Source organism: Miniopterus schreibersii (assembly GCF_964146895.1).
Source record: "Miniopterus schreibersii genome assembly, chromosome: 2".
NCBI lineage: Eukaryota > Metazoa > Chordata > Mammalia > Chiroptera > Miniopteridae > Miniopterus > Miniopterus schreibersii.
In genome coordinates, this window is record NC_138102.1 from 83,094,030 (window position 1) to 83,109,735 (window position 15,706).

Genomic DNA, 15,706 nt, shown 5'->3' on the forward strand with positions numbered 1-15,706 from the left:
AAAAAAAAAATAATAATATGCTATTGAAAAACAAATTTTATGAAGTGGTACACTATGATTAATTTCTTTGTTTGCCCCATATTTTGGGTGTTTAAGTACCTTGACACCCTAATTTTTCCTTTTTGAATTTTTTGCCAACAGTGTTGTATTCCTTCTGCTGGTAATTTTTACCATTAATTTGTGTGTGTGCGTGTTTTTTGTTTTTTTTTATTGTGAAGATAATTGGAATTATATTGCAGAATTCAGTCATTCCATTCTCTTCTTTACATCTTCCCATCAAATAAGCAACTTTACGTGGAGTTAGTTCTTGAAAGAGCTAAATACCTTATTGTACTTCTTTCTGAATGCCTGCATGTGCATTTTAACATCCAGGGTCAGCTCTCTATGTATACAACAATGCAGTTTTCACCCCAGAGGACTGGCACGGTATTCAAGAAATAGCAAGAAGTAGGAAGAAGGACGACCCTTTGAAGGTTGGAAGATTTGGAATTGGGTTCAATTCTGTCTATCACATAACAGGTATAGTATTTGGTTTCAGTCTTGATATTGAAAATTATTTTAGCCTGTAGTTTGTCGTTTATTTGGTCAACTTCAGAAATGATACTGTTTTAAAAGGCATCCTTTTGTCAATGGCAAGAAGTATGTTAATGAAATATCCATGTGTTTTGAGTTTTAAGAAGTTACCATGGTGACTACACCAAAGCTTCATCATATGATGCTAAAAGTTAATGTCATCATGATGCAGTATAATCAGTATAATATATTATTAACTCATTTTATATGGGGTTTGAAATGTAGCTCTTGAAATGCCTACACAAAATTTTACTCTAGAGTCAGGCAAACTGATTCTCACAGATTTTCTTATACATATTTTTAAATAGGTTAAAGAGAAAAATATAATATTCATTGGTATCAAATAAGTGACAGGGTGAAGATCTTTGAGGTGATTCTGGTTTCTCTACATTTTTCTCATAAAAAATTTGCTCTTAAACCTATGAGTATTTTAAAGAATACTTTGAAATCATGTTTTGAACCTGGAAAGACTATGAAGTTTCTTGTTCATAATTACAACAGGAAATACATGAAACTTGGTATAAATATCTCTAAAAGTATATAGCTATTCTTCCAGAATCAAAGGTCTTAATATTTATTACGGTTTGTGATAAAAAAAAAAAATTATGGAATTGGCCCTTGTTATGGTTTAGTTTCAAATTGTTTTTGCATTTTGAACTTGCAGGAGAAGGAGAGATTGAGCTGGCAGAACTATACCTATAGCTAGGGCGATCATAAATTTTATCATCCAAATTGGGATACTTACTCATGAGAGTGTATTCTTCTCAACTGGCCTAAATTAGGACTGCTCGGATGAGTGGGACATAGGGTCACCCTCACTATAGCCCAACTTTAGTAAGCCTGTTTTTTGTATTGCATTTACATTCTTGTATAGTATTAAGTCATATTGCTTATATAATAAAATTATATTAATTCATAAATTACAATATTATATAACTATTGCACATGAATGTTAATGTTCATATGTTAAACTATTTGCAAATTACCCCTCAGGTCAGTTTTTAATTATGGGGGCACATATGTGAGTTGCGTAAGCACGGAGACTGTTGTATAGGAATGAATTGCTTAGAGTCCGGCTGACTGCCAGTATCTATCTGCACCTCCCTGTGGATTTGTTCTCCGTTTGAGAATGAGCACATTTATGTGCAGCAGTATTAACTGGAGTGCTATTCTCTAATCTGAGGATTTGCAAAGGTCGTGCATCATGCTGTACAATTGTCAGGAGTCTCCCTGGCATAATTTCAGTAATGGGAGTGTGTACACAGTCTACGGACAAGGATGTCACAGACCACACTTTTGATCGATTTATCAGCTGGGTTGGTGGACGTAACATTCCCTGCTTTAAATACCTGAGAGCTTAGGAGGTGGTGGTTGTGACGACTGAGCCTGCAGTTGATGACCATAAATAGTAAAAGTGGACTTCATTGAAAATGCATCATGTCTGAAGGTTAGGTGCTATAGTCAGCATGTGAGACAAAACATCAAAATTACCCTTGAGAAATCTTTGAAGGCACCATGTTGAAGAATTTCTCATGATACAGCATTTCTGACATGTCTATTTTTTCTGCCAGTGTTAAACTATCACTTCGTCTTTAGGTGAAGCAGTTGGTATCAATTTAGAAGCCATGCTGTACAAAAGAAAAGTGTCTGGAAGCACTACCCTTAAGTTCAGTGTGGTGAGATGCTCCCAGCCTGAGGGACACACCTACTGGTGAGAAGCATAGGGATGCACACCAACTGAGGGAGCTCATTTCACACTCACTCAAGGGCAGATGCTTACTGAGTAACATGGTGGGCAGAATCTCTCCTGTTATTTATCTGCCCCTCTTCCTTCAGAGAATCTGCCATTGAGCATAGGATGCAACTCTGTTCTATTTAATTGGGTTCACATAGCTATGGGCTGAGTGTAAATATCCAATTACTTTTTACATATTTTAATTTTTAATAAGTGTTAGAAGATACATATTAGGTTTTCATAATAATCATGTAAAGTCTTTATGCCTGGTACTTACAGATTCAAAAGAGAAATTATTATTTTTCATGTTCAAAGAATTTTATTTTCTGAGCTAAATTTAGTTGTGTGTTTTTTTAAGATAAATCTGTTTTGTGGCTTATGCTTTTTCATGTGTAATATTTTTATAGTAATTATGCACTCTAAGTGTAATTATAACTGTCCATTGAATTTCAGAGTTGATCATAACTGTTGAATTTATTTTTACAGATGTCCCTTGTATTTTTAGTGGTGACCAGATTGGGATGTTAGATCCTCATCAAACACTTTTTGGTCCACATGAATCAGGTCAATGTTGGAATCTCAAAGATGACCGCAAAGAAATCAATGAACTTTCAGACCAGTTTGCACCATTTATTGGCATTTTTGGAAGCACCAAGGAAACATTTATAAATGGCTACTTTCCAGGAACATTTTTCCGTTTCCCTCTTCGTCTACAACCTTCCCAGCTTAGTAGTAACCTCTACAATAAGCAAAAGATTCTTGAGTTGTTTGAATCTTTTAGGGCAGATGCAGACACAGTGCTGCTCTTTCTGAAAAGTGTGCAGGACGTCTCATTACATGTCCGAGAGGCTGATGGAACAGAGAAACTGGTGTTTAGAGTGACTGCTAGTGAGAATAAGGGCCTGAAACAGGAACGGCCAAATTCTATCAAGATTCTGGGAACTGCTATAAGTAACTATTGTAAAAAGATTCCGAGCAATAGCATAACCTGTGTAACATATTATATAAGTATAGTTTTAGAAGATGAGAGTACAAAGGACGTACAAAAGACATCTTGGTTGGTGTGTAACAGTGTGGGTGGGCGAGGGATTAGTAGTAAACTTGATTCTTTAGCTGATGAATTGAAATTCGTCCCAACCATTGGAATAGCCATGTCTTTATCAAGCAGAGATGACGAAGAAACAGGAGCAACATCTGATTTCTCAGGAAAAGCATTTTGTTTTCTTCCCTTGCCTCCTGGCGAGGAGAGTAAAACAGGCCTCCCTGTTCATATCAGCGGGTTCTTCGGCCTGACTGACAATCGCCGAAGCATAAAATGGAGAGAGTTGGACCAGTGGAGAGATCCGGCTGCCTTATGGAATGAATTTCTGGTCATGAATATTGTTCCTAAAGCCTACGCTACTCTGATCTTAGATTCAATAAAACGCCTGGAGTCAAAAAGGAGCTCCGATTTTCCCTTGTCCGTTGACATCATCTATAAGCTTTGGCCTGATGTGAACAAAGTCAAGGTGCACTGGCAGCCAGTGCTAGAGCCTCTGTTCAGTGAGCTGTTCCAAAATGCAGTGATTTATTCTATTAGCAACCACTGGGTCAAGTTGGAGCAGGCCTTCTTCTCAGAACTTGATGAAAGTTTGGAACACACAAAGACTGTGCTCAACTACCTCCATAGCTCAGGAAAGCAGATTGTCAAGGTACCAGCGAATCTGGCTGCAGCTGTGCAGCTCACTGCCTCCAGTGAGAAACCTGTGCGGAAGGTGACTCCCGCGTGGGTGCGTCAGGTGCTGAGGAAGTCTCCGCACCTGGGTAGCGCTGAAGAAAAGCTTCACCTCTTAGAATTCGTGCTTTCTGACCAAGCCTATAGTGAACTGCTTGGGTTGGAGTTGCTACCTTTACAAAATGGAAATTTTGTTCCCTTCTCCTCATCTGTATCAGATCAAGATGTTATTTATATTACCTCAGAAGACTATCCAAGGTATAGATCAAACTTTTAAAAATATGGGTTTACTCTTAGAGACTCCTCTGCCTCTGATCAAATTTACAGTTCTTTATTATGAAATTCATCAATTATCAATGTAGGTTTTATAATGGAGACTTTTGCAGAAATATAATACTTTTTAAAATACAAATGGATACATTTTTACATCCTAAAGTGAAAAAAATTCACATTTATCAGTTAAAGTTATCTGAGCCCTGGCCAGTTAGCTCAGTTGGTTAGAGCATTGTCCCCGTATGCCAGGGTTGTGGCTTTTATCCCCTGTCAGGATACATACAAGAGTCAACTAGTGAATGTATAAGTAAGTGGAACAACAAAATCGATGTCTCGCTCTCTTTCTTTCTCTCCCCTTCCTCTCTCTCTAAAATCAATTTTTTTAAAAAGTTATCTGAGCAGTTCTTTTTCTTGGAAATTTTAATAAGACACTGAAAACAATGGTTATTAAGTGCAAATAACTAAGATTTGTCAATGAATTATCTTATGAAATTTAAATGAATTAAAGTAGAGTATTAGGTAATTCTTTATAGCTAAGGATGTATATTGACATTTCAGAAAATAAAATTAATTTTATTCTGAGATGTTTAGAGTGTTTCTGGATATGCACGTGATGCATGATGCCCTCATGGTTTAAAGCGAAGGTTCATTAATATTTGATTAAAAACTATTGCAGTGTGATTTGATGTGTGCATTGATTTATATAAAACAGTACATTTAACTGGCTTGAAATTATTTAATTACTTTATTTTAAAATTGTTAGATTATAATTGCTGTGGTCCTTTTACTTTTTAGGTCCCTTTTCCCAGGTCTTGAAGGAAGATTTCTTTTGGATAACTTGAAGCCTCACCTTCTAGCTGCTTTAAAGGAAGCTGCCCAAACCCGAGGTATTATAGGCTTTTTTTTTTTTATAAACCTATTTATAAAATATAAAGAGTTTTACAAATTTTCTATTAAGTTGAACCAATATGAAGTTACCAATAGCATTCTATTTTAGACAACAATTAATTGTTAATTAACAATAGTTAACAATTTCACATGGTTCAACCTAATAGTTATATTTTAAAATGTTTCAATACTGGATTCTGATATCTAAAAAAATCCAAAGTTGTATTTAAGAATCTCTCCTGTCACATTATGGGGGTGTACATTGATGGAAATAATATCTTACGCCTGCACCATGCTTTACTTTCCATGCTTTTTTACTTCTTTCTTCATTTGAGCCCCTCACCTCATACCTTGTAGCATGTGCAGTAGTGCGGACAGCTGTTGTCTCAGATTGTGCAGATGAGGAGGGAAAAGGGTAAGTTCAGGGTCTTCGGCTCATGGGTGCCTAGAGCTCAGATCCCACCTCTCAGCCTTGTTCCGTTGCCCACACCACCCTGTCCTCCACAGTTTTGTGCAGTTGTGCTGGGTTGCTGCAGGGAAATGCAGACAGATAAACTCCACAGCAGTGCCAGGAAAGGGGACTCCGGGGCCCTACCAAAGGATGGATATACTTTACTCAGAATTCTTTTTTAGGTAAAGACTGAATGGTTTGGGGGGAAAACTACTATGGTTCTACATTTGATATTACCTTGCAACCTTTTTTTTCTTTAACATGTCTTTATTGATTTCAGAGAGGGAGAGGGAGAGAGAGAGACAGAAACATCAATGATGAGGGAGTCATTGATCGGGTGCCTCCTGAATGCCCCCGACTGGGAACTGAGCCTGCAACCCAGGCATGTGCCCCGACCGAGAGTCAAACTGTGACCTCATGGATCCTAGGTTGATGCTCAACGGCTGAGCCACGGCCAGCTGGGCTATTATCTTGCAACTTTTGGGGAAAGCATCCTTTCCCTTTTAAGACTATTGCCCAAACTTTTTCTAAGTTAGATATTGGCCTGAAAATTCCAGATTTATTTCACTGATTAAGGCTGTAAAGCATAGTCTTTGTGATGTGCCTTTTATAGCATATGCTATTTTCTTTTCAAAGGTAATGACAGAAGGAAAAGTTGTAATAATTGTATATCTTAATTTATTTAAATATAAACAAAAGATATTGGAATATGGGAGGCAAATTAAGGATGGAGTCAAAGTGGGACTAAAGGAAAATAAATATGTAAATGCTCTTTACCATAAGGAATCTGTAACTATGAGGTAGTAACTGTGACATTGATGAGAATTGTTATCTTCAAAGTAGCCATTTTGGGAGTTTAAACTTGCATTCCTATAACCCTGCCATTGTTTGTTCCAAAGTTTTAGAAATCCTTATTTTTCAAATATGTTATTATATTCTGGCATAAAAACTTTACATTGAAATATAATATGCATACAGAAAAGTATACATATTATAAATATAAGCTTAACGAAATTTTGGAAACTGAAAACACCTAGATCAAAAAACAGAAGGGTGTGCCAACACCCAGAAACCCCTCTCATGCCTTTTTCAGACCCACTTACTCAGGGGTAGCCATGGTCCTGACTTTTAATAGCATTGACTGATTTAGCTAGTTGTTTGTACTATCTATAAAAGGAATCATACAGTATGTACTCTGTGTCTGCTTCTTTTACTTACTCTGATATTTGTGAAATCATCAAGGTTGTTGCATGGAATTGTAGATCTTTTTTTCTCATTGCTGTGGTATTTCATTGTGTGATGTATTACCTTCTTTTGAAGAGAATATTTTTGTTAATGGCCAATAGTTTCTGAGGTGGACATTGATTTAGAAATCCACCAAAAGTTATTCAGAACCAATCAAGTAGAAAGGGTACAAGACAAACAAAATAATACTGCTTTTACTCAAAGTTTTTAAATACCCTGTGGCACAGGGCATAGCAACAACTTGTTTTTCTAGCCTTAGGTGGATAGGGTACCTGTTGTTATATGTTTAGGCATGAATTAAAATTTATATATTAACTTAAGTAATTTGACATCTTTACAGAGTTGACACTTTGTATGTCTTCATTTTCTCATGAATTGTGGATTCTGATTTGTTATTTTTGGATTATACTGTCCACGCTATATTTTGTCTCTGGCTCTTGGTTAATTTTCTTTGGACTATTACACTAAATGGAATGACTTCACTGTTTTTGTTTGTCATCATAATGTGTGGCTTGGTTTTCCCAGGAATTGTCTTCATGCTCACTTTTTTTTTTTTACCTTGATTTAAGTGTTAGGTTACCATTCTTATGATTATTTTATAATCCTTTTCAATATTTTTATTTGGCTATATGGGTGATGGGTAACTGTGTCCTGGGCATCATTATTATTTTCGTATCGTTAGTTCAGAAAAAATTAAATTTTGTTCCAGACAAAAATTACTTTATTGCCATGAACATTTTTAATGTTTTGGGAGCATTATAATGTAGGGGCTGATGGGGACACAAAAAATGACCCTGACTTTCCTTTCCTGAGATCAGAGTCAGTGAAGATACACAGAAAGGAGTCCAGCAGATGGATGCAAAAACCACCCTTCTGTTACTGATAATTCTGGTGTTGGAGATCATGGCTCATGTCAAGCGATGGACTTCTACAGTTCAACTCTATAATTAAACAGATTATTAGTGCAGCTGTCCAGTCTCAGGCAGCACTGGAATACCACAGGCTTCCTTACACAAGGCCTGCCCCTATGCAGCAGAGCACGGAGGAGCTGCCCTCTAGAGACTTCTGAGCAGGCACAGATTCTCTCTGTATACCAATTAGACATGTCATGCCACTTGCTGGAGTGTTGTGGAAGGAGGGTATTAGTGAATGTAACATTTGACATTTTTTGATCTAAATAATGATTATGCAGTTTTTTTGTTGACACTAAGCACTGTGGACTTCTATTTACTGATTATCAGTAAAATGGCCAGTTTTGAAAGTACTCCGCATAACATTGAAACCTGTTTTTTCCTCTGCAATGGGTACTTCTCTAATTCTATAGCTCAGACAAAACCTGTCTCAATACTTGATAGGTTTACCTTTTACTTGTATCACATTTAAAATCATAAGCTACATATTAAGTTAATGCTTGTATTTTCACTCTTTATCTCTACTGCTCCTTTCCCATTAGCAATTAAGCATGTTTCAGTCTCTCATTTTGGGGAAAACAAAACAAACCTTGACTTTGGTTTCCTTTCTTGCATTTTGTCATTGTCCAGCTTCTAGAAGGAGTAGTGTATACTTATGGTCCATGCAGTAGTCTCCATTATTCCCACAGTTTCACTTTCCATGGTTTCAGTTACCCTGTGGTTCAGTAGTCACCCCAGTTATCAGACAGACTGTCCCAGTGCTTGGATTCAGGTAACCCTTATTTTACTTGATAATGGCGCAAAGCACAAGAGTGGTAGTGCTGGCAAGGTAGACCTTTAGGTGAAAAGGTATATATGCGTAGGAAAAACATAGTATGTGTCGGGTTTGGTACTATTCACAGTTTTAGGCATCCACTGGGGGTGCTAGAATGTATCCCTACAGATAATGGGGGACTAATGTACTTCTTCATCATACATTATCCCTGCAAACAAACTTTTACTTCTACTATCATTCCAATAAAATTGCCTGTCTGGGGTCACCAATTAATGGTTGTTGTTTTTTATTATTAAATCCAGTTGACTTTTTTTATTCTTTTTACCTGACCTCCCCATACTTCTTTGCCTGCTTTTTAGAATTATATTATTAATTATGTTCAGTTTACCCCTTAAATAAGGGTTAGTTTAGAAGCTCCTTGCTCTGCTCTTTCATTTTGCTCCTTACTTTCTTTGAGTATTCTCACTGATTCCCAGGCATCCTACTATCATGAATGTGTGATCACCTCCATATCTTCTGTTGCCACTCCAATCTCAAGCTGAGTAGTGTGTAGTGGTTATAAGCCTGGACTTTGTAGCCACACAAATCTGGGCTTGAACTTGACTCTTCTATTGTGTGACTAAAAAGTTACCCAACCTCTCTGAGCTTGTTTTCTCATCAATAACATGGTAATACAGTAACATCCTTCCCTTAGAGTATATCAGGCCCTCAAGATTCAGTTACATAAAACACAAGATTGCTTTATTACAAGGTTAATTAAATAAGAATAAGGGTTGAGTGGAGGATGGCAGGCAATCAACTTACTAATTGAATTATATCTAATTTTCATTGTCACAGCAGGGCAGGTTATTGCCAAGCTTTATTGTAATATTTTATTCATAGTAGACATTACTCTGAAGATCAGGTGATATATGCATAACATATATATAGTTTAACATGATACCTGGCACATAATAAATACTGATAAAATGGCAATACTATCATTTTGCACTTGGTGTTCCATAAGTCTCTCAAAATCAGCATTTCCACAGCTTGAGTCTTCATCCTCTCCCCAGAGCTCTTTCTCCATTTGACTGATTTTAATGAGAAAGGTACTCATTATCCATAAAGTTACTCAAGAATGAATCCTCAATTTGTTTTCTTTGTTCTCCACAGTTTCCAGGTTCTGTTGGTTAAATTTCTGTACCCTTTCTCTTCGGGTACTGCCGCCGTTGTAGTGTGGGGCCTGTATTTCTGTGGCGTTATCACGGAGCCCTTCTCCGGATTCCCTCCCCGCAGTGTTCGCTCTCCACCTGCTCATGTCCCTCCCCTTCAGACGGTTTTACAGTGATACTGATTCTTTCAGTATCATGTTAATGTGGATTGTAGGGCCTTTCATAATTGTGAACTTCCCATCTCATTGGCTGAGACATTCAGTGTCCCTCTTCTGTTTTCCCAAGCATTTGTAGATTGATAAACTGTAGTGCTCTCTTAACTCGTGAGGGCAGAGCCCTGGGAGCTTTGTCACCACCATGTAGCACGGTACCTGCTTTAAGGTGGATGCTCAGTAATTTTTTTTTACCCAAATGAAATTTGTTAATATCTATATTTTTGTACATGCTGTCCCTTTTGCTTAGAATACTGTCTTCCTATTCTCCACTTTGCCTTGCTGAATTTTATTCATCTTTTAATATTCAGTCCGCAAGTCTCCTCCAAAGGCTTTCTTTCACATCTCTCCCCACACTCCTGGCCCTGCCATGCAGATCTGAGTTAGATGTTTCTGCTTTGCTCATGGAGCCCAATACATACTCTGTTTAATCCTCTTTGCTTTATTATAATTGTATTTTGACTGTGCTAGACTGTAAAATCCTTGAGAGCAGGGGCAGTCTATTATTTTATTTTTGTATTTTTAGTGCCTGGTTGACAAGTTTGATTGGGCATGTTAATGCTTCCGTATGATGGTATTGGAGAGATGGGTACAAAGATGAAAAGGCAAACCTCTGGTATTGTGTGTGTAGTTTAGTGTTTTTCAAATAAGTATTTATTATCTAAAGTGTTCTTCACAGTCATGACATAATAGAATCTATATTATCATCTTCATTTGAGAGATGGAGACATTAAAGCTGAAAGAGTCTGAAGGATTTAAATGGCTGGCTTGAGTTGTAGAGTTAGGAATATGATTCTGTATGTTTTTTTCCTCCTATTTCCAGGGCTACATTATTTATTTCTGTATTAAGTTACTTGAGTAAATGGGTGACTATTAGAAGTTGGGACATAGAACAACAGGTAAATGGGTTTCAGAGGAAATAAATAGGGGGAAAAAATAGTCAAGCCAGACAAATGGTAGGAATGCAAAATAGGCTGGCACCAGGATGCTATTTATATTTCAAAATTATTTGTATTTATTTATTACATATGGCCTCATGCCTTGTTCCATTTCATGACCAAAGACTCTTCAGTAAATGTTTGTCGGAATTTCCCCTGTGAATCAGGCATTGTGCTAGATGGATATAAAGTAAAGATGAATAAACTGAAGGAGCTCAGAGATGAGCGGGACAGCAATGTCAGCAATACTGCTATTTAGTATGGTTGTTCCTCCATCAAATACTGAGAATAGAGTCGGTGCAGGAGTGGGTGGCAGGTCAGGGGACCTCACAGATGAGCTGGCACATGTTCTGTCTCAAATGTTTGGGAAAAAGACTGTGAACTTCATGTCTGGCGGGATAATGTATTCACATTGTCCACTTTGACACAACTTTGTGATGATTTACAGTGTTCACTGCAGAGGTAATCTTTAGAAAAAGTTTCAATTTTAGGTGCCAGCCTCAGGTGTATGGATCAGCAGTATTCCAAAGATTTTGGTGCAAGATTTGTGCCATTAGGTGTTCTAGGTCATTCCTTTTACAGTTGCTTGTCAGACAGCGGGGTCGTGTTTTAGGAAGCCTTTCTGCCTCTCAACCCCACCTTCAGCCTCATTCAGGAGACCATCGTACTCACCTGGAATGCAAAATAATCTTGAAAATCTCACATCCCTTCTTGCCTCTCTGGTTAATAAAACATAGTACTGCTAGTATTATCTTTGGAAAGTACTGTTTTTCCACTTTTTATCTGAAAATCTTCCAATGGCTTCCCCCTCTTCTTTGGAACAAAGGCCAAAATCCTTACAGTTTACTCTGAGTCTCCTCATTATCTTGCTTCACTTTCTGGGTGTTATAAAGATGCCTGGAACATGGAAAGGGTATGTCAGTGTTTGCTATATGATTATTATTAACAATCTCTTCCTTATGTCCTTTATTATAGCCCCTGATGTTTCTCGTATCTGGAAGGCAACATGTTCTCTTTCTCCCTGAGGTGTTGTGCACGTGGTTTCCTGTGCCATCCCCTCCATCTCTCTGCGTCGTGCTCCTCTTCCACACGGCACTAGCAGTGTGTGCTAACAGGACTGAGACCTCCTAACACTCATACTCTTGTACCTGTTTAAACATTAGATAAATAAAAATTTATCTACTTACCAGCCTTTTCATTAGACTATTAGGCAAAGTATGGCACCCTCTCTGTTTTGTTTATTTCTGTATATGTAGTACTCAGTCAATATTGACTGACTGACAAAATGCCTCTAAGGTAATTGAAAAGATGTTAAGATTTGAAGGGTTTATATTCCTTTGGTTAGACCACTGGTCTCCTTATTTGATGCCAAGTTGAGCCAGAGGTACCTAAATAAACAAATATCTCACAGAGTTGTAGAGATGTACTTGATCAAATGCATGGCTTGCTTTAGGCAGAGAATGGGCTAGATATCTATGGAGCAGTTCTTTGATGTTTTTAATTATTGGTGGTTACCATAAGCAAGCAGTGGAAATATATGATAAAATCTCCCTTTCTTTATTTTAAAGTCAGAATTAATGGATTAATTATATACTTACATTGTAGAGATACTCCAAAACTTTTAAAAATCAGATGTCTTCTTTTTCTTAATTCTTATCTAGAATATCTAAATATTATGCGATGATAGCTGTAAAAAACTCCTTAGGAGCTTATCAAATGACTTTATTTCTGTTGTTGAAATGTAGTTTGGACATATAAAGTACATATTCTGTAGTTCAGATTCAGTTTGCATTGAAATACATCTTTAAATCTGAAATGTATAATCTGCTACATTTGGAGTTTTGTTTACGGCTTTTCTTCTACATAATGATGTATTCAGACAAGCAGTGTTAATACAAAACAGTGTTATCTTAAGATAAAGAATAATTTTGGTAGCCATCATGAAAATTGTGACAGTTCTTTTTCTAAGAAAGATTTAATTATATTCTAGCACAACAACTTCTCTGGGGATATTCAGGTATGATAACTGACTAAATGTTGTGTTCATTTGTAGCCTGATGTTTTTGTTCATTTGATTCTTTGAATCCTGTTTTCTCATTTACCTAAGTACCTAGAAATTATGTCAATAATTTTCTTTCTAGTGGTAATAACTATTAAAGGAGAGAGGAAACTATATTGATATTGATTTGTGGTGGTTATACATACCACAACAAAACCATATTTAAATGACTTGGAATCATTCATTTCATAGAACATTTAGTTTCAAATGAAAGATTTATGCTAAAATCTGTATTTCAACCTGTGGTGTTTAGTGGGAATGTGTGAAAGTGAGCATACCTCTGTTGTATGATACCCATAAATATTGAGACTAAAAAGTGTTGAGGGACATAAATTCTGGATCTGTGAAGTGAGGGGACCTTACAGCTTAGTGTGCTGAAGAGGGAAATAGCAGAGGAAAAGTACAGTGGCTAAGACAACTTTATTAGGAACAATCAGCTGATTGTTCTTAGAATGCCTCATGTGTCATTTTGTTGACTGTTATTTTTTTTAAATAAGTTTTTTACTTAACTTGTATTATTTTCCCTTAGTTCATTTTTACTTCGAAAATTAGAGGGTACAAGATTTGCTTTACAGAAATTTTTGGTCAATAATGTTTTGGAGTCAATCTATTCTTTGAAGCAGGCTACACATATATAAAAATTAATTTAGAAACTAAGCTGTTGTTATACTGATAATTCATATAAATATTAAATTTGGTTTCTAGCATGTATTAAAAGTGGCTTAGCATTCACAGCTACTATTATATATTCTTAAACCTTAATATATATCATTTTTAAGGTGTAATCAAAGAGGAAAACAAAATCTCATAGGAGTGGGCTGCATACATAGTTCCCACCTGTCCATGGGCTCTGGTTATATGAGTGAGCTCCCAGTTGTTGCTCACCTCCTATTCAAGCTGAAAACAAGGAAGGCAGCCAAAGTGTGTTGATTTACTAAGATTTGGTCCCTAGTGCTATTTTTGAACCACTTCAGTGTGCTCTGCCAACATTAGAGTAGAAGTTTCCACTGGACCCCACAGTGTGTGCTGTGCTGCCCCTAGACCTGTGGAGTGCCAGACGGAGGCTCAGTGGGCAGGCAGGCTTTCCTTCTTTGGTTTGGTCTTTTTCTTTTCTTTTTTTCCTTTTTGTTTTTTTGAGATTTGACTGACTTACTGTTTACCATTTAATTGAACCTTTACTTTATCAAGTATGTATTTACAGAGAGATTTGGATATCTCTCCTCAGTGGAGCATTGTTAGAACTCATCAATGATCAAAGCTGCCATGCCACTTTCAGTACAAGGAAAGTATAAAAAAACTGTTGCTGTACTTACAGCCTTGGGTCATCAGAGTCGTCATCTGGCTGTGACTCTGAGAGTGTGATCAGGTGTAGTAAGTTCCCAGCTAATAAAAGCAGTAAGAACTGAGATTTTCTGGTTAAGTAAATTTTGAAGTAGACTATTGTATTCTGTTTCCATCCATGTTGAAAATCTTGCTCAAAATTAGTACTGAACATAAACACATGAATAAATGTATGTAATAAAAAACATAGCGCTGTCTTCCGTTCAGCATGTTGATGTTATTATTTTAAATTCATCTATAATAAAGCAGAAACTACTCTTAGAAGAGTTATTTCTAAATTAAATAATCATATGTAATAATAGTTTAGATAAAAGCTTTCTGTCTCTAGTTACAATTTCAGTATTATACAGTTAACTACTTTTGACAGTGCTGATAACGTTAAAAGTCTAGGCCACAAAAGCACAAGTCATTTATTACAATCCTATAAATTATTTTGCTGAAACTGTTAGAGGTGCTTTGCAATTTCAATGACTTTCTATACCAGGACATGAAGAGTTTTTTCTGTGTTAAAATTTGTAATTTAGGGTTAAAAGCCTTATAAAGGCTTAAATACAAATAAATAGAAATGGGAATTTCAGATTGAATTGACTTAGGTACTTTGAATTGTGTCTTACTACATTTTCTCTCTCCTTTATTTTCTATTATGTGTTTTAGTTGAGCATGATGCGTGTGTTAGTTGCATGCTATGTGTGGTGTGTGTGTTTTATTGGCATTTTGTTTATATGTTATATAATTTTTCTGAAGTAGTTATGTCTTTCATAAATTGCCAAATTTCATGCTAGGATATTGGATAGGATTATTTACAAAGTGCATGGTATTTGGCAATTATTAACCTAGAACATAGTCTGGTGCACATTTAATTTTTTGTTTTCTAAGTGTTGTGCACTTTAATTTCTAACTCGTTTTTGTATCTTTGGTGTTATATTTTTGTGTTTCTTATGTTTTGGATATTATTAATTCAGTAAGTATTTGTTTAAAACATTGTTGTTAAAAATTAATTATAAAAATTATATTTTAATGGGACTAATTGACCAAGGGGGCTGTACTAATCAGACTCCTGACAAGATTTTATGATTTCTCAGATATTACTACTTGATTTACTCTAAATCACACAATGTGGAAACTGAAAATATTTAGAATTTGGCCATTGACAACTTCCAAAAGTTGCAAAAATGTGCCCTTGCTTAAAATTCTGTGGCAGTAATTTTAAAATGTCTGTTGTAACATGAGAGATAAATTATTTGGGCAAAGGTAAAGTCATCTTCCTGATGTGTAAGATTCTGAAATAAGGGTGTTCATCCTTGGTTAAAATATAATGATATACAGAAATTTCAAGGGGCTTGAGCTATAGCCTCTTTCATATCTTTTTTTCAAAGTTAGTGTTTCAAGAGTCTAGAAATTATATGTACATAGGGAAAAAATGATGGTAGTTTTCCA

At 36.2% G+C, this 15,706-nt stretch overlaps 1 protein-coding gene across 3 annotated transcripts in view; it reads left to right on the forward strand.

The window, feature by feature from the left end:
- Window positions 1–15,706, forward strand: part of SACS (sacsin molecular chaperone) — an 82,423-nt gene that overhangs the window by 52,691 nt on the left and 14,026 nt on the right. For 2 of the 3 annotated variants that reach the window (XM_081129374.1, XM_081129375.1), the window contains 3 exons: window positions 373–519; window positions 2,795–4,280; window positions 5,091–5,182. In XM_081129374.1, coding sequence (XP_080985500.1) covers window positions 373–519; window positions 2,795–4,280; window positions 5,091–5,182 — 1,725 coding nt within the window. Of the gene's footprint in view, window positions 1–372; window positions 520–2,794; window positions 4,281–5,090; window positions 5,183–12,859; window positions 12,887–15,706 lie in introns of all 3 variants that reach the window. The other variant, XM_081129373.1, reaches the window with a different exon arrangement.